We start from the raw sequence: 18,713 nt of genomic DNA on the forward strand, positions 1-18,713 counted from the left end.
CTTCAAACAATTTAATTAAAAAATACAGAAAGACTGTGCATTCTTGTATAGCTGCAGACCATGGTGACTACCACTGTTTTAATGTTAATATTTAAATGTAAAAAAAGTTCATTGTTGAGATTTTACATTTTAGCTAGCCGTAAAAGATGCTAAATGCAACATACATGTTTTAATAATGAGTGTATGAAACACAAAGAGTGTATGAGGCTCTTTTTATTCGTCAGCTCTTAGAAAGACAAATTTTTCTAATGACATAATACTGTGTCTACAGTATATTGCAAATTTCTTTTGAATCACATTCAGAAAGCAGGTTCTCTGGGAGATATTGACAGAAATGAAAAGCCCCGTTGAAAGGAGATTGCAACGGCAAGCCTGAAAAATTCCTGGGAACAAATAGTTTAGCATTATGGTTTGTCTCCATATTAAAACACGCCATGACAGATGGGACAAACAGTGATGTAAATTACACGTCCGACAGATATAGATTTGTTTTCTGTTCTGCGGGCTAATTAAACCTGTTTGATTAAATAAACGCTTGCATCGATTGTATGTGGGCGTGGGGATGTGGGAGACTCTGTGTTTTATCTGGCACATCGAACTGGTTCCATGACAAAATAAATTGTACTTTAGCCCAAAAACAAGACCCGAGAGCACGGAATCGTAATCAATCATTGCAGCATCCATCTAAATAAACACAGTCCAACTTCAGGCTCCTTTTGACAAACTGCTACGGTGGGACTGTGAGCATTTTGCAGTCCGGCACGTTATCTATTACGTTACAGTTCTCTTGGGGGCGGCATGATCGGAAAAAAAACTGCCAGAGCAATTATCTGCCTTATTTTTATTTTTTTTACCAACTGGATTCCTGACTCCATTTCCAGCAGGTCTTCCCAATTAAGTCACAGTCTCAGGTCTGCATTATCCATACATTGTGTGTGACATTTTAACGGCCCACAGTTCAGCTCCTATCCCTCAAACAGCATGGCCTCCGGGTCCTGATTGCCCTCAGTGTCTTGAGATTCTCGGGATTGTCAGGGAACGGGAAACGGCAAAGGAACAACTGGAATTCTGTGCTTTTGCAATGCTCAGTCTCTGGCAAACAACTAAAAAAGAAATACATAAAAACTTCTTCAACATTTGCATTTGTAATAAATTCAGTAGAATATTGGTATCAGTGAAAACAGAAAATCCACAAAAGAAACACCACTGAACTCCAATAATAATAAATTCAAATGAGTATTTAGAAAATGTATCTCGAGTAATGGCTCTCTCTGCTTGTAAAACCTGTGGCTCATAAGGCAACGCAACGTATCAGACAATCCAGCAAAAAATGTTACAGAACACGGTCAGAGGAAAATCATCAGCAGGGTGTCTGACCTGAGCACATACCCTTCAATAATAACTGAACCCACTGGTCCTCAAAAATGCAGCGCTGGCAAGAAAATTCCAGTAGTCTCTAAAGCGAGCTGGACAGACTCACAAAGCTGCAGAAAGCCATCACATACCAACGAGCTTTTGAGAACGAACAAACAGCCTCAAAACCTTCTGCTAATATGGTAGCTGGCCAAAATTCTTTCTTATTCTAACATAGTGGAGGCCTGGTTTAAGTATGCGGCAGTGTGACATTCACCAACAAATTTAGCTACTACCCCCGACCAGCTTGTGAAGAGTTATGCCAATTTAGTGATTAAATGTATCAATTTCCAGCCATTAAAGTACGTCCCACCCAACCAACCTTTATTCATTAGGCTTGTTTGGGTTTAGAAAAATACTCATTTATTTCAATCCCAGCAACAGCTGCTTTCAGAGAACAGCTATCAATGCATTGTGGAAACAAACTGTTACTCACTGGCTCACTTGTGACACTTCAAACACAATCGATCATTAAACAAAATGCAGTTTGATAAATCTTTTAGAGAGCTGATTGTACAACGGCTTATAACTATTAAGGGAGTAATAATTATTCTAATTCTAATTATTCATCCTAATTATTTTGACGGGCAATAGCAATACAAATATGTTGTAACAAAAGATGAAAAAAATAAAATCATGTCCGCAAGTAACAGACTGTTTCACACAATTTGATTGTTGGCCAATTTATTTAATCAAAAGCTCAAGATTTTGGGGTTGAGTTGAGTATCCAGCCCGGATGATTTAACTCCAGTGCCAGTTCAGTGCTTTAGTATGCTGGAATATTCCTTCGCCTTTATCTTCCAGAATAAAGAGGAACACAACAGATATCAGCACCGAAGTAAATATTGTGTTTAATATGCAAACATCAGTGACGATACTGATATTAGTCCAGGTAAGATGAAGCACAACGTACATAGGAGGAAAACCTTGGTTGTTATACAGTGTGCTCATTTTTATGAAGGAGAAGCACAGTCCACTAAAATACATAATCATCATCCAAAGTCTACATTACAAATTTAGCAGCAACATGTTAACATTGAAAACATGGATAAACAGGGATAACAAAGTAGTTTTATTTAGAAAAAGTCACAGTTTTTCTTAGCATAAATGTGTTAAAAAGGTAAGGATTTTGTAAAAGGTCTAGTTTTCCTAGGGAACTTTTCTAAACACCATGTAATCTCTGTAAAATACATTGGGAAAAAGTAACTTTCTACATGTGTACTCTAATATAAAGACTTTTATTTCTGGCACAGTACAAATTCTCAGGAGATTTGACAAAAATATACAATGCTTTGTTTCACTTCACATTTTAAGATTAAAATGTAACTAAGGTTTCTGGAAAATACAAGTCTCAGTGGTCAAAAGAAACAAAATAAAAAAGGAAGAAAATTAACCAAATAGGACAAACCATGTTAGTTCATCTATCCCACAGATTGACTGTCTTTTTAATACAAAAATATCAGGACAAATATAAATTAATATATATTAAAAGACTGTATTATATAAGGGGATGAACTACCAAATAAGCAAAGATATTTTAGATGCAATAAATACTTATCAGTGACATTGTGAGTACTGCGCCAACAGCCAGAGACATGATAAAAAAAAAGACGAGACATCGTTTAACCAAATTGCTAATCATATATCATTAAACTATATTTCTTACATCCTCCTCCCCCCCCTCCCCATAACATTTAAATTACAATGCATTAATACTGGAAACAAGGTTCACTAAATATTTATTTTTTTTGCTATCGTACATGTGTTGGATTTGTGCAGGTAGGGTTCATGATGCGCACATGAACCTCATCTTGGGTTTGCAAGTTTATCGCCTTCAGTAGATGAGTCTAAAGGTGAGATATGTAAGTCGATTTGCCTGTGCGTAGCCTTCCTTTGGGATTCGGTTAGGCCGGTGTCACAATGCAACGTGGAGAAGACTTTGTGGTAATGTCACAGAGAGCACGACACCTTTCGTTTGTTTTTTTTTTTTTTTTAAATTCCCTTTTTTTCTTTCCTACGTATCTTCCCGCGTGCAGGTGTTGAATGCTACTACAGGATCGGTAACTTTCGTGCTTCCCTCCAAAACGGACTCCTCACTTCCACACGCATTTTACTCCGAAAGTCACGTGACGTCTAACGTTAAAAAAAAAAAAAAAAAAAAAAAACTGTATTAAAAATAAAATAAAAAACAGACAAACAGTGACCTGCTAAGGGTTGTATTCTGTTTCTTCACTTGCGACAAAGAAAACCGCCCAGTGCTTCCTGGGAACAAAACAAACATGTCGCGCATCCTGGGGTGGCGGCAAATGAAGAAATAGCCATCTATGTTTTTGTCTTCTTTTCTCTCTCCCATTCATAATAAAAAATAAGTCTGTTCTTTATTTTACAATATATTTCAATATTTCCACTATGGAAGCATTAATTAGTCCGGCACTGCCAAAAGGTGTGATTTTTAATTTTTTTTTTGTTGTTGTTGTTTTCCTTAAAAAAAGGCGACATGTTACAAAAAAAGCAGGGAACATTTATGAGGGACACTTTGTACAGCCACATTTGACCACCTTCTCCACCTCCTCCACGAAGGAGGAGCCGTCGGTACACTCGAAGGTGTATTTCCGCCGCTTGCTGCGCAGTGCTCCGCAGCACTGGCCGCCTGCGCAGCCGCCACGACACTCTAGCCGCGAGACCTTCTCGGTCGTTTGGCACGCAGCGTACCCCTGCTGCTTCTGATAGTTATCTCGGATCCGTTCTCCTCGACAAGCGATTTCTGCAGGAGAGGGGGGGGAAGGGTGGGGTGGAAATGGGACCATTATTTGTTACTCTTTCTCATCTTACTGAAGTTTTTCCACTGTGGAAGATCTTCCACTGCCCAGAGAAGAGATTTTTTACGCGATCATAGTTTATTTATCTATACAACTATGTATAACCAAAAGTACAAGGGGTTCTTTGTGTTTTTTTACACATCCCATCTTGCTCTCCTGTGACACACACGCCCAAGTGAGAGCAAATCATGGGTCAAGGTGTAGGGTCAGTCATTTATCCAGTACCCCTGGGGCAGTTTTTGGGGTTAAGGGCCTTGCTCAAGGGCCCAAGAGTGATATGATCACTCTGCCAGCCATGGGCCTCGACCCGGCGACCTTCCGGGTACAGGCACAAATTCCTCACCCGCCGACTCACAAGTTAAATGGAGAAGACTTCGGGATTTTCATACAAGCCTTGAGCGATGCGTCAAGCTCAGCATCCGCGCTCTGTCCTTGTGCATGAGCGGCGTTGCCCAGAAGTGCCGCCAGGCCAAACGGTGAACGGTCTAAAAGTAGCGACTGCTGACATGTTTATAATTCATTATTAAGTCTGGACTGTAGATCGATTTTTCATTTTCCACAGAATAAGCGATGTAACATCATCCCTCTAATCTGTGCTGGCAAGCGCCACTACTTTTTCAGAATACAAAGAAAATATCCGCTTATCCTCCTGTGACTCAGTTTTCCTTATCGTGATGCACTGTGACTTAAAATGCTGTATTCAAACCTGTCTTGAGTGAATTTAAAAGTGTAGGCTGCTTATTGTAAGATCAATAGATTTGAATGTATAGTATTTTTTACCTTTGTTGGTTAAATACGTTTAAAACCAGGTATTTTTTTTTTACTTTCACTTGAGTAGTATTTTACTGAATGACTTTTGCTTTTATTTGAGTAACATTTTGGTGTGGAATTTAATTTTTCCACCACTGGTCACATTGGCCCACATCACAAAGCTATTCTCTCATTGGCTGAGCATCTGAGAGGTCAGAGGTGGGAAGGTCAAAGTTGAATCTGGCTGAACTTTAAGCACAGAGTTAAAAACGGAAAATCTGAGCAAAACGCATCGCTCGATAACGTGACAGTAATGGAATGGCCAACCTAGCACTCTGCGTAACGCTTATCACATGAAAACTTCCTTACTCAGAAAGATCTGTAAATATTCTAAACTTAAATAATTTAGGCTTACTTGGTCTTTCGTAAAAAAACAATTATATTTACACACCCACACAAAAAAAACAGCAGCATGATGGTTTACGAGATGCTGAGGAGGAACGCAGGGTCAACAGCAAAAGACCACGGTATGGCTTGGATCGTATTTGAAGACAACGGACTTCATGATTTAAGTACACAGCAATATACATGCACACATATGCTTTGGATGAATGTTCATGAACCAAAATAAAAAGTTTATGCATGTCAGTGTTTCTCAACCCAGTCCTTGGGGATGACCAGACAGTCCGCGGTTTTGCTCCTGCCCAGCTCCCAGCATACCTGTACCAGGAATTCGGTGCTCCTGATTGGCTGGGAGCCGAGAGGGAGCAAAAGTAAGGACTGGCTGGGAGTCCCCGTGGATTGGGTTGAGAAACACTGGTTTATATGACGGACAGGGAATGATTTCGAAAGGAACAGAGTGAGGAGCCAAGAAGGAGAGGTTGGTCCGGAGTCTGCTGTCCCCCCCCCCCGGAGGGTCTCACCTGTCTGAACCGTGAGGGGCTCAGGGAATAATCAGAGGAGGCTGGGAGGTCAGAAGCAGAGTATAGCATAAGAATAGTATCAGAATCACTGGGGTGCATTTCATAGTGGGGGGGTGGGGGGGGGGGACACACACAAAAACAAGCAGCCAGAGAAGAAAGGTCAATTAATCATCTGACCGCATCGAAAAATGCAACAGAACATTTCTGAAAAGGTCACTAATGACGTTGCACGATACGCTGTTAAGGAAAATAATATTTCGCTTCTGAAAAGGTTAAAGACCAGCAATCTCCCAAAATATTGTGGTTTTTAAAGACAAAACATGTGAGCTGTTTTAATCTGAAATGCTAAAGAACGCTGGTAAGCAGACGTCATTTAAATCGAGAGTTTTCCAAAACACACACTTCATCGTCCTAATAAAATTTATTTTCAGTTATTTTCAATGAAAAGAACACCATGTCGATAGCTCAAAATACTTGTGCTACATTTTCTTTATACAACTGAAAAATTAATCGTGACCCATAAATTAAATGTAGTACAGACATGACATAAGTGGCCCATAAAATCATGTTTTGCCAAAAAACATGCAGTTTCAACATGAATGTTATAACTGTTGACCAGTAGGCTTTATTTGGTAACACTTTACTTACGACCATGTTTTTAGTAATTTCTAAACACATTCATAACAAATAATAATGCATCCATAAAGCATTATAAACATGGCTATAAATATTTATCAAAAGACATAACACATTAGGACCATGTTTATTATGCATTATGAATGTTGTATGAAGCTCTCATCTATAATGCACTTTAGATACCTTTATAATGCAGTAATAAAGCATCCTTATTGCTTATACCAACCATTCTAATGCATTATAAAGGTATCTATAGTGCAGTATTGAGAGCTTCACAGGGCATATGTAATGCATAATAAATATGGCTATACACGGTATTATAAGGGTTGGTATAAGCATTAAGGAAGGCATTATAAAGGTATATATACTGCATTATAGAGGAGACCTTCATAAGGCTGTCATAATGCGTTATAAACATGGCTATAATATGCCTTTTTAAAAATATTTATAGCCATGTTTATAATGCATTATGTATGTGTTTATAAATTACTAAAAGTAAAGTACCACCCTTTATTTTTCGAAGGTTAGTTTTCTTAATGTATTAGTTCTGTTTAATATGATTCAGTCAAGAAAAAAACAAGACAGAGAAAACAGGAAGCAGAGAGCCCTTGGTACACAGAGCCGTTCTGATTGGTTGCGATGGAGAGTGGCTCCGCCTTACCTCTGTCACATCCCTCTCCCGTATATCCGCTATTACACTCGCAGTAGGCTTTTCCAAGGCCCGACAGCCTGCACTTCCCATGCTTGCATTTAATAGACTGGCATGGGTTGAAAACCTCCTCCTCCTCGTCGCACAGCACGCCGGTGTAGCCGGGCTGACACTTGCAGCTGTAGGAGAAGGCATTGATGGGCAGGCATGTGCCGTGGGTGCACCTGCAGGGGGCGCAAGAGACACGGTGAGGGAATGCATTGCGGATTGGTAAGGGCCGTGGACGGGCACAGAGCCAACACCGCAGAGGGGGCCTCACCAGCGGGCGTAGAGCTGGCACCATGACAGGCAGATCAGATGGGAGGGGGCCCCCTGGTGGCCGTTGGGCCCTTAGCAGCTGCTTAGTTCACTTATGCCTAAGGCACACCCTGGATATGTGGAATCCAGTTGTGTTTGTAGCTTAAAAATCCCTTTATAGTGTCGCAGTGCAACATCAGGTACAATTATCTGCCATATGTGTCTCTATTTACTAACCAAAGCTGCGGATGTAATTAGGTGACATAGGTGACCACCCAGCAAGCAAGCTTCACTGCGTCTCGTACGGGTGGGTGCCGGTGACGAAGCTTGCCACATGGGGGCGCCACATGAGCTGTGGCCGGTTCTGTCTACGGCAAAATGAGTGGGACTCACTTGTTGCCCTGGCAGGGGTCGTTGGTCTGCTGGTCGCACAGCGCCCCCGTCCAGCCGGTCTCGCACTCGCAGGTGAAGCTGGAGCGGCCCGTGGCGTGGCAGGCGCCGTGGAGGCACGCCGGCTTCTGGCACGGCTCGCAGCCGGGCAGGATGCCGTCCTGCAGCTGGAACTGCGCCAGGTCCTGCAGCTCGCTGTCGATGTACAGGTTGCGGATGCAGCCGTGGAAGCTGGAGCTGTTCTGCTGGGGCCCCTGGTGCAGCGCCGCCACGTTTGCGGTCACTGGCATCCCTGCGGAAGTCAATTCCCGGGTCCCCGTTAGCCTCTGCCGTCGCGAACCCCCCTGAATGCACCCCACCACACCAATCTCAATACATACTAATGTAACCATGTTTCCCAATGGAAAATTTCACCTACATTTATACATTTTGCAGACACTTTGCACAAAAGAAACCAGACAAGCCCTGGAGCAGCTGGGGGCTCAAGGGCCAAACGGTGACATCACCGTGCCAGCCATGGGATCTGAACCGACAATCTTCCAATCCTGGGCACAGTAGCCTGGCTCTCTGCATCAGCCCCATCCCAGTGATTAATTGTTCCTAAACTACAGGTCAGACAGCTTGGTGCAGGCGAGCCAACGGTAAACGGGTTAACAGACACCCCTTACTGCTGACCTGGCGGCCAGACCCTGACAGAGCGCCCGGCCGGGAGGAGCGGCCCGCATCCGGCATGCCACACGCAACAGGACAGCCATCTGCTGCTGCTGAACTCTCAGGCATCGCCAGCAGATGCCAGAGTCCGTGCACAGAAGCGCTGAATGCAGCGGAGACGAGAGCCCCAGCTGCCAGAGTGCGGATCGCCACCATTTACCTAATCATCTCCCCTAAAGATCCACCCATCCATCTTCCATAAGTGCTTACCCAGCAGAGGGTTACTATGGGCCTGGAGCCTATCCCAGAACACACAGGGCACGTGGCAAGGGGACATCCTGGACGGGATAACGGTCTATCAAAGGACACAGGGCAGGGGACACCCTGGACGGGATGCCAGTCTATCAAAGGACACAGGGCAGGGGACACCCTGGACGGGATGCCAGTCTATCAAAGGACACAGGGCAGGGGACACCCTGGACGGGATGCCAGTCTATCAAAGGACACAGGGCAGGGGACACCCTGGACGGGATGCCAGTCTATCAAAGGACACAGGGCAGGGGACACCCTGGACGGGATGCCAGTCCATCACAGGACACACGCTCACAATCATACACTAAGGGCAAGTCACAGATTCCAATTCACCTCTAGACAGAGGACGTGCAAGAACATGCAAATTCTCCACATCACAATCCTGCAGGAGAGAGTACAAGGTTACCTAAAGAACCTCTGTGTCGCCCATCTCCCCAGATACATGATATATTCCACTAACGGAGGGGTTAATTTTACTTTACAACACCCATTTAACTTGTACAACTGTCAAAGGAATCCTAAATTGGGCGTCTATGCTGTTCTCTGTGGCGAGATAAAGTACGCCCGGTCTTCAGTGCAGAGGACCATATTAGAAATATAATTTGGCATCACATTAAATCCATGCCGACATCAGGGGCTTTTTGGGAAACAATCCATACATCTTGCTTTGTGCGGCTCGTGGAATTTGCTTAGCTTTACTCCTCCGGAAAATGACACCATTCATAAAGACCAAGGTGAACCTTGTCATTTTGTATAGCTAATCTTAGCACGGTCACAGAGAGCCAATGGGATCTGTCTGACACAGACCCCCACCCCCCCCAGCAGCAGGGACTAGGGTAGAATGGGAGTCGAACGAGTGCCATGCTAAAAACATCAAAACATTAGGTTATTATATACAAGTAATGGTGAGTGGTTTAATTGGTATACTCCATGCAGACCAAGCCCCTTATAATCTTACATTCTCTTTCAGTGAGACATCTAGGCTTGGGGATGATGACCCTCAGGCTCAGGCCTCAGGCTTGCTTGGTGGGGTTCTGGCCGGTTAAATGTGAAGTGCTTTGTGACAATGACTGTTGTTAAAAGCGCTATATAAATAAAATTGAATTGAATTGACCTGAATTAAAGGACCCCTGATTTTATTGCATTTACAAGGGGGTAGGGATGCTTTCAGGTTTACAGATCCTGCCTAATTAGAAAATGCATATGTGCAGGTCCTGCCTTTCAGTGGGATGGGAAATAAGGGTGTGATTTAATTAGCATACTCCATGCAGACCCACAGTGTCAATCCCACCATATTGTGAGCAAGGGGTGTGGTTTAATTAGCATACTCATTAAAGACTCCGCCCCACAGTGTTAATCCCACCATATTGTGAACAAGGGGTGTGGTTTAATTAGCATACTCATTAAAGACTCCGCCCCACAGCGTTAACACCACCATATTGTGAGCAAGGGGCGTGGTTTAATTAGCATATTCAATAAAGACTCCGCCCCACAGTGTTACTCCCACCATATTGTGAACAAGGGGTGTGGTTTAATTAGCATACTCATTAAAGACTCCGCCCCACAGTGTTAATACCACCATATTGTGAACAAGGGGTGTGGTTTAATTAGCATACGCATTAAAGAATCCACCCCACAGTGTTAATACCACCATATTGTGAACAAGGGGTGTGGTTTAATTAGCATACTCATTAAAGACTCCGCCCCACAGTGTTAATCCCACCATATTGTGAACAAGGGGTGTGGTTTAATTAGCATATTCAATAAAGACTCCGCCCCACAGTGTTAATCCCACCATATTGTGAACAAGGGGTGTGGTTTAATTAGCATACTCATTAAAGACTCCGCCCCACAGTGTTAATACCACCATATTGTGAACAAGGGGTGTGGTTTAATTAGCATACGCATTAAAGACTCCGCCCCACAGTGTTAATACCACCATATTGTGAACAAGGGGTGTGGTTTAATTAGCATATTCAATAAAGACTCCGCCCCACAGTGTCAATCCCACCTTTCTCCGCCCCTCCACTCCCACATTTTCCTAGAAATTGGGAGGATGACGTCATAAGCCATGAAGAGCTTAGAGTTGGCAGCTTACCCCCGACGTAGAGCGGCGAGTCTATGCTGAGCGTGGACTGCTTGGAGAGGGTGCTGATGGACTTGGGGCTGCCACCGTCGATGGACAGGGAGAGGGTCTGCTCGAAGACCACCAGCTCCACCATGTGGAAGCTGCCGTCATTGATGGTCTCCACACTGCGAATACAGGGCCGTCCCTTTAACTCCATAGCTACATGTGACACTTAGCACGTACGTAGCCTCCAGTTTCAGCCTTACTGGCTCCGGAAATGTAAAAGAAATCCGTTTTGAAAAGAAATTGAAAAGTCAGCTCGAGAGCTGGACGTCAGAGGGAGGGCTGTAACAATGCCCGCAAAGGACAAACAAAGAAATTGGTCTTTTTTTCCCATAATACAGATACTGTGGCACGGGGAAGCAGGTTTTCACTGTCCCCAAGGCAACCATAAAAACATAAGCCAAAAAAAAACACAAAACAAAGCTAAAAGACGAAAAAAATTGCCACCATTTCTGCTGGCAGACGGCTGGCCTCCTAAACATCAGCTATGCCCAAGTTATGGGGCACATAAAGGACCCAATGGTAGCCCCTGCTGCCCATGGAGAATGTGCATATGCACAGAAGGAAAAAAAACACTCCGCATATACAACTTTTATGGCGATTCTGAATTATTCACTGTGACCCATTTAAATGCGTTTTCCACGTGTTAAACGTTTAAAATAGGCCACATTTAAGCTCAGCTTCGTTTTAACCGAGGTAGCACTATCAGGTCGCTTTTCTAATTTAGCCCATAAACAGATGGAGATCCTGGAGGGGATATTAAAATGTTTCCTTTCAAATGTAAACAAATAAAATGCGTTCCAGCCACGCGTAACTGGCCGTTTAACCGCCCCCGATTTCCTTACTGTTATGCTCATTATGGCAAAGCAAACATCTCACTTTTATGTCTTAAGGGTTTGGCGCCTCAGATTTCGTCTGGAAAACCAGGACGAGGCCTCAGAGGGGGTCTCGTGTTTCCGAGGGCGAAAACAGGACTGTGACCAGGGTGGGCCTCAGGTGAACCTCATTCCAGGGCCTTGGTCGGGCAGGGGGGGGGGGGCGCCTTACCTGTAAATGGCTGACGGCGGGTAGGTGCCGGTGTCGTAGCTGACTCGCAGGCGCCCCCTGTAGAGCTCCACGGCGATGTGGTCACTGTCACCTTTGTAGAGTAGGATCCCATTGTCTTTGTCGGTGGCGATCTGGAAGACAAGGGCGGACGGTTCACTCCCCAAGTCGCGAATGGAGGGCCGTAAAAGAGGGGAAAGTTAGGATGATTCCAAGGGCCTATGAGTGACGGGGGCCCTAAAAACATAATTGGATTGGTCGCGGTTAGGGGCCCAATATAGTATAATTTCCTGAGGCCCAAAATTTCTAGTGGCACCCCCGCAAGACTGGACTTACGCACAGGCTAACTTAGACTGTAGCTCTTGGCCCTGAGGTGTAGGGGGGTGAAAATATTTTTTTTTCCCTGTTTGTTATAGCAGCATTTTATGTTGAAGGTTGGGCCCCAACAATGACGTTAACCCCCCCACCCCCCAAAATTCCACGCTGCCCGTACGCTCCCCTCGTTTCAGTCATGCTGCTCTTTTTATTAAAATATGAATGATTATGATAATCTGCACACACAATGCTCTCTAATATGCAGGCGTGAGGAAAGATGCTTTCAGTAATGGACCTGCAACGCACAATCTATCCGGGCCAGAGATCTGGTATAATTTCCCCCAGTTGAGCAAGCACCCTGGGCAGCTCTGAGAAGTCAAATTCCCAAAATGAAAAACCCTCGACTGCAGGTGTCTAGGAGCCAGGACCGACACCGGAGACACTGGAACACGCCGGGCACTCATCAGAATCTCCACGGGCAACCAGAGCTCTGTAGAGCAAAGTGCATTTTGGGAAAAAAAATAAAAATGTAAATGGAGAACAATTTCTGGTACCTACATTAACTGGGTACTTGTTTCTCATATTGCATCTTTTTCATCATCTTCTCATAAGTGTCAGAGATTTCTCAGTGCAAGGATAGTTTTGGCCACCAGCCACCTCCGGCGAGCCCTTCTGGAAGTTTCCTATGCGGTTTTGGGGCCGTACCTGCAGAGAAATGTTGGCCTGGGAACTGATGAGGGCAGAGGGGATCTGTAGGAACGATTCATGCTCCACAAAGTTGACGCTGACGAGCTTCTCGCATCTCTCCCCCTGGTAGCCTTGCAGACACTGGCACGTGGGGTCGCTGCCCTTGATGAAGCACTGGGCCCCGTTGCGGCACTCGTGGTTGTCGCACTGACTCGTGCGCGGCAGCACCATCGGCGGGGGGAACTCGCAGAACAAGCCGCTGTACAGACAAACGGCGATCAGACCATTTTAGCAACAAATTTATCGCATGTAGATTGTTTTTTTTTGAGAACCTGGGTCAGCTAGTCTATGGAGTAACTATGGGTGCTCAAGGGCTCAATGGTGAAACTGGGTGATCATGGGATTTGAACCAACAACCTTCTGATCACAGACACAGTCACCTAACCCACACTCCCCCCCCAAAGCCAAACATCAGAGTTACATTTTCAATTAATGCGGTGGCATTTACCATATAAATCATTATCGCAGGTCTCAGTGGGCCTGGAACCTGTCGCGGCAAACTCCCTGAGTATGCAGTGGGTAAGGTGCTGGCTCCTTAATCAGCAGGTTCGGGGGGTGAAATCTAAAGATGACCTCTCTATCAGGGAAGTGGTGTGGGGCTAAGCATGTTATTAGTGCCTGTGCTTGTAATCAGAAGGTTGCTGGTTCAAGTCCCAGCACCACTTTGCAAGACCCTAAACCCCATATTGCAGGGATTATATGACCTGCCATTTATTTTAATCTTAAAAGGGTCTGCTCAATAAACAAAAATGTAACATGTGAATGAGAATGATGCTTATCAATGCATTCCACACTCACGCTACTGGCAGTTTGGAGATACCGGTTCACCTGCAAGCTTCCCGACCGACACCCAAATCTCAAGCAGCATATCCTACACCGAATGTGCACTCACCTGTAACCATCAGGACACACGCAGGTGTAGCCGTTCACCGCATCGATGCACTGAGCTCCATTTTTACACTTATTCTCCTGGCAGTCGTCGAAATCGATGCTGCACTGCTCACCCACGTAACCTGGGGTACACTCACACCTGCAACCAGGCAGACAACGCCAGATAACCAACCCGTAACCCGGTAAACAGCCCGGCAGATGTGGCCTAAGCAGGTGGCATGGCTTCGCACGGGACAAAGATGCCTTCCAATTAAGAATCAAGATTCAGAATCAAAGTTCATAGCGATGGATCATACATCTTTTAATTTTACCGTGTCCCGGCATGGCTCTTGAGGTTCAAACGGAACTCGTGACCCCAAGAAAAGTCACTCCAGAAATTAAAAACCGTAATTTGAAAAGCCAGAGAATGAATATCCGGTTCGTGTTGCCACGAAACCGCAAGCAGGCAAACAGAACTGACTGATCGGAAGGGGTTCCAGCAAAAACACTGCAGCTCCCATTACTATGCGGCCAGACGGTCTGGGGGAGGCAGAGAGAGGAGACTCTCAGGCTCATACTCACTTGTACCCAGTCGGAGTCAGCAGGCACTTGGCATCGTGCTGACAGAGGTTTAGCTCAGAGGCACAGAAATCCAGCTTCTCCTCACACAGCTCACCTGCAAGACAAACAGCCACAGCAACCCTCAGGGGCCTCGTCTCCTGGACCGCGACGGGTGGCTGCGCCCCCCCCCCAGTCCCCCCGCTCGGCCCTGCATGAAGGGCTCATACACAGCTCCCAAATCCAGGGCCGGATCTTCCGTACGGGCCATTGGAGAAGTCACGGCAGAAACCCTGTGTGCGTTTTCAATCTATATTGCTGAGCGGAATGGTGCGGATGGCACGATCCCCGCTGTGCAGGTGTATTAAATAATTTATCTTTTCATCCTTCCCTCCGTGAACTCTTTTTCAAACAGACGGGCAGCACTGCAGGGGAGGGGCGGTGTGATGGGGGGGGGGGCTTCTCTTTTCTCCTCTAACAGCGAGAGAATGGCCAGGAGAAGCAAGAAAAGGCACCAAAAAGGGGGAAAAAAGAGAGATGAACTCCAGAGATCTCATCGTTTTCGCATCGTCTCTCTGACTGACGCCATCAATCAATAAAACATTTTGTGAAATTACATACCAGGCACTAAATTATGTATCTTTAATACCAGTCAAACCCCGAGGTCCTTAGTGGGGGGAATGGTGCTGTTGTGCCGGATGACTTTTATGGCCTAACCGTGTTGAGACCTGGAAGACACGGGCTAACATATGGCGTCACGCTAAGCCTGTGATGAATTAGTCTGACTACAGCAGAAGCGACGCTCTCTGTGCCTCGCAAAGCCCTATCGATTAACCGGCTTTAGGGACTCAAGATAAATAAATAACAAAATATTGCAGTTCAGCAATTCTCGGAGTGGAATAATTACAAAATTGTCCGGAATCGATGTAATTGCGGGGCAAAGATCGATCTTGCGCCTCGCTTTTGATTAATGCGCCGTTTGACAAAACCGAATCGTAGTGTCATAATGTCACGGTCAAGTCCTTATTTTTACCCCTCGAGGGTGCCGGATCTGGGTGTCTCTGAGACATCTTATTAATTATGTGCGCTTCATCCTGAGTAAAGGCTTGACTCAGGTTTTCTTTAACATCTTAACATTCCATCAGGGCAGTATGCAGGGGCGGGGCCTCAGGGGTCCTGGCCCCAACTGAAAAGTTGATTGGCCCCCTGGGTGGCCCCTCCCCTGTCACTCACCTGTTCAAAGCATATCATTGGCTGATAATAAGGTTGGCCCCTTTTATGCCCCGCCCCTTAAAAAAATATTCTAGAATCACCCCTGCATTCTTTAGATCGTCTGATCAAACACTATGGTTCTGCTGCCGCTGGTGACACGTTTGGGTTCAGAATAACACTTTTGTTGAATGCGAATTCAGGAGATGTGCTTTTTAAATATACAAAAGCAGTACTCTGTAAATGCATGTCTCTGTAGACAGGAGTGTTGGTGCTGACAGTTTTAACATGCTTATTTAACCGTGCTGGATCTCCTTTGAAGGGTACTTTGAACAGTCATCCTTTTTAACTTAGTTCCGGTCTACATCCTTTTTTTTTTTTTTTTTGCTGAAATGAAGAGCTGGTTGATTGCCAGCCCATTAAAGCAGGTAATCTCTGTTACAGACCGGCACGGCCTGCAAGGTCATTACGGCAAAGCAGGTGTAGCGGAAACGACTCTGCGAAAATGTTAAGGACGCATCGCTGAGGGAGAACCTCCAGTGGAGGGCTGCACTGTCTCGGAGAGTAATTAGATTCCGTCGCCCGAAGGAGGAAGATGTAGCAAAAAAACTTAGCACTTTTTTTTTTGGGAAAACATGCTACAAGGTTAAGGGCTTCCTAAGTCTGATCTCAGCAAGGGACGGAAATCGCTGACCGACAACGTTAAGCTTCGGCTCCTGCATGCGCTACACATCGCGTGAAAGGCCTTTCCGGACGGCCTGTATCAGCCAGCAAAGACCCCCCGTGTAAAACCCAGCATGCGTTTTACTGCCTGTCATAATGGCGTCTCACTACGTCTCATGCGGAACGGTCAGTGATCGTGAAAAACAAAACGTTAGAGTGCGGCCAGAGGGAAAAGAGAAGAGTCGGTATAAACGTCGCATGGCGACACGGAATTTTTACACCCACCCTTGCCCACACACCCATTTACAGACACACACACACACGCATCCAATCAGCAGGTATGGTAAAAAGCGTGCAATGGACTGATATATGAATACAGAATGCAGTCGGAAGGGGGCGGAGCCTGCATGCTGGTCTTTAGCGGAGCTCAGCCCCAAAGTCCCAAAGTACTAGGATGGCTGTAACCAGGGGTGGGAACTCCCCAGGCATGATCTTAAATGCAGGGGAGCTGTGGCCCACCCCTGTCCTTAGGGCGAGGCCGGGCACAGCTAAAGACACCCAAGAAGAAAGACAGAGGATGACCGACTAACCTTTCTCCACTTCATTGAGAATAGCTGCTTGCAGTGACAGGGGACAGAGGAGACAGAGACGTTTTCGCTAGTTAGCGGCAGCCAGAGCGACGGCGGTGACACGGAAAAGCAAGAGGCGGGCGACAGAGCTAGCGGTCGGGCGTTAGTGTGACAGAGGGGAAGCTGCTACATGAGGAAGCTCTCACAGTCCACGATCAGATCCTCAAATCGCGAAATATAGCTACATGAACCCGGCGACCTTCCTTTTCATTTTCTTAAGTCTTGCTCCTGAGTCTCAATGGGGCTCTGGGCCTTTTCACGGTATGAATTGCTTTGGTTAAACTCTCATTCATCAATAGCCGCTACGCTAAAAGTACACAGTATCTACGCTAAGCAAAATTTACGCCCAACTATTTCTGGGTTTCCCCCATTTTATTAAATCAGCAGCGATTGAGAGGGTCCGTCCCGGGATTGGGGGGGGGGGGGGGGGGGGTATAAGGCAGGCCACACATATACAGAACAAGGCCAATTTAGACATTTATCTATCTGCGGTGAAGAACTGGAGAAAGCTATTTTCAAACCGTAGGTGATTGGCAATCTCTGCCAGGGCTGACCTCTGGGATTTCAACTAGACAAATCTGATGGCTGCTGCCATTTCAGCCTTGTGGCCAAATCCACGGAGGATTGGAATTGTTTTCAATGCGTCGCTATTTTTTATTTACGTCACGTGTTTAGCTACATCTCCAGAATTTCCTGGAATTTGACAAATGTTCATTACTGTCTTTAAATTGGAAAATGCCGGACTGTAAACTGCATACTCTGAATAAACAGTAATTCAGGTGTTAAAATAAAAGGCTTTAGCTATGTCCAAACTGAGAGGGGCAATTTAATTCAGCCCATATTTCTGCCAGCCCCATAATACCTTTTGGTGCACTGGTAGTATTTGCTATCCCTTTTCCTATGACAGAAATAATCGTGTTTGGCATAGGGAAAGCTTTGGATCTGAAATCCGCTTATTCATCACCCCCTCCCGTGCATGTTGTGAAACTGTCAGCCAGGGTCTGGGCTGGGCAAGAGAGTAAAGCCAGTATGTAGCGAGAGAGCCAATCATTCGTTATATGGGTTACGTTACGTATTTAGCGGTTGTTCTGCCAATGCATTCTGGGAAAATTAAGTCAGTTACACTCACAATCCTTCCACCGTACTAAGGATGGCAGTTAGGTGATAGTGAACTAGCCTCAGAGAAATGCAACATACAGCTCTGGAGATCACTCCATATTTTTTAAGAATCTGCGTCATTAAATCCTGGTTTAATCCTGGTTCTGCTGGCAGAGGCTACACTGTGCAGCAGGCTGCTTCCAGACTCAAAGTTTCTGAGACAGCAGTACACAAGAATAAGGTGAAGCAGGAGACACTGGGAACGACCAGGCAGGTAGAGGGCAGAAGCAACTTTCTAATGCCAGTGATGACCGTCAACTTATACAACGGTGTCTCGTGAATCGGATGATGACCTCAAGTGACGTTCCAAAGAAATGGGAAGCATTAAGTGCAGGTGTGAAGTGCACTGCTAGGACAGTTCATATCAGGCTCCTAGAAGCAGGACTGAAATCCCATAAAGCAAGGAAGAAGCCCTTCATTAATGACAAACAGGGAAGAACCAGGTTGAAGTTTGCAAAAAAAATATGTATTACACACAGAGACACACCCATAAATTGAGAAATTAGTGAAACTGAAAATTTTACTGTGGTCTCTTGATTTTATCCAGAG

General features: G+C 45.3%; 1 protein-coding gene across 4 annotated transcripts in view; it reads right to left on the minus strand.

Annotated features, from left to right (window-relative positions):
* Positions 1-2,240: 2,240 nt before the first annotated feature.
* The window catches only part of slit2 (slit homolog 2 (Drosophila)), a 120,790-nt gene continuing 104,317 nt past the window's right edge, over positions 2,241-18,713 (minus strand). For 3 of the 4 annotated variants that reach the window (XM_023799326.2, XM_023799328.2, XM_023799325.2), the window contains 8 exons: positions 14,530-14,623; positions 13,970-14,107; positions 13,036-13,276; positions 12,019-12,149; positions 10,939-11,093; positions 7,881-8,169; positions 7,203-7,414; positions 2,241-4,177 (listed from right to left, as the gene is read on the minus strand). In XM_023799326.2, the coding sequence (XP_023655094.1) occupies positions 3,936-4,177; positions 7,203-7,414; positions 7,881-8,169; positions 10,939-11,093; positions 12,019-12,149; positions 13,036-13,276; positions 13,970-14,107; positions 14,530-14,623 (1,502 nt within the window). In that variant the 3' untranslated portion in view covers positions 2,241-3,935. Of the gene's footprint in view, positions 4,178-5,905; positions 5,947-7,202; positions 7,415-7,880; positions 8,170-10,938; positions 11,094-12,018; positions 12,150-13,035; positions 13,277-13,969; positions 14,108-14,529; positions 14,624-18,713 lie in introns of all 4 variants that reach the window. The other variant, XM_023799329.2, reaches the window with a different exon arrangement.

The sequence above is a fragment of the Paramormyrops kingsleyae genome, chromosome 25 (genome assembly GCF_048594095.1).
Source record: "Paramormyrops kingsleyae isolate MSU_618 chromosome 25, PKINGS_0.4, whole genome shotgun sequence".
Taxonomy (NCBI): Eukaryota; Metazoa; Chordata; class Actinopteri; order Osteoglossiformes; family Mormyridae; genus Paramormyrops; species Paramormyrops kingsleyae.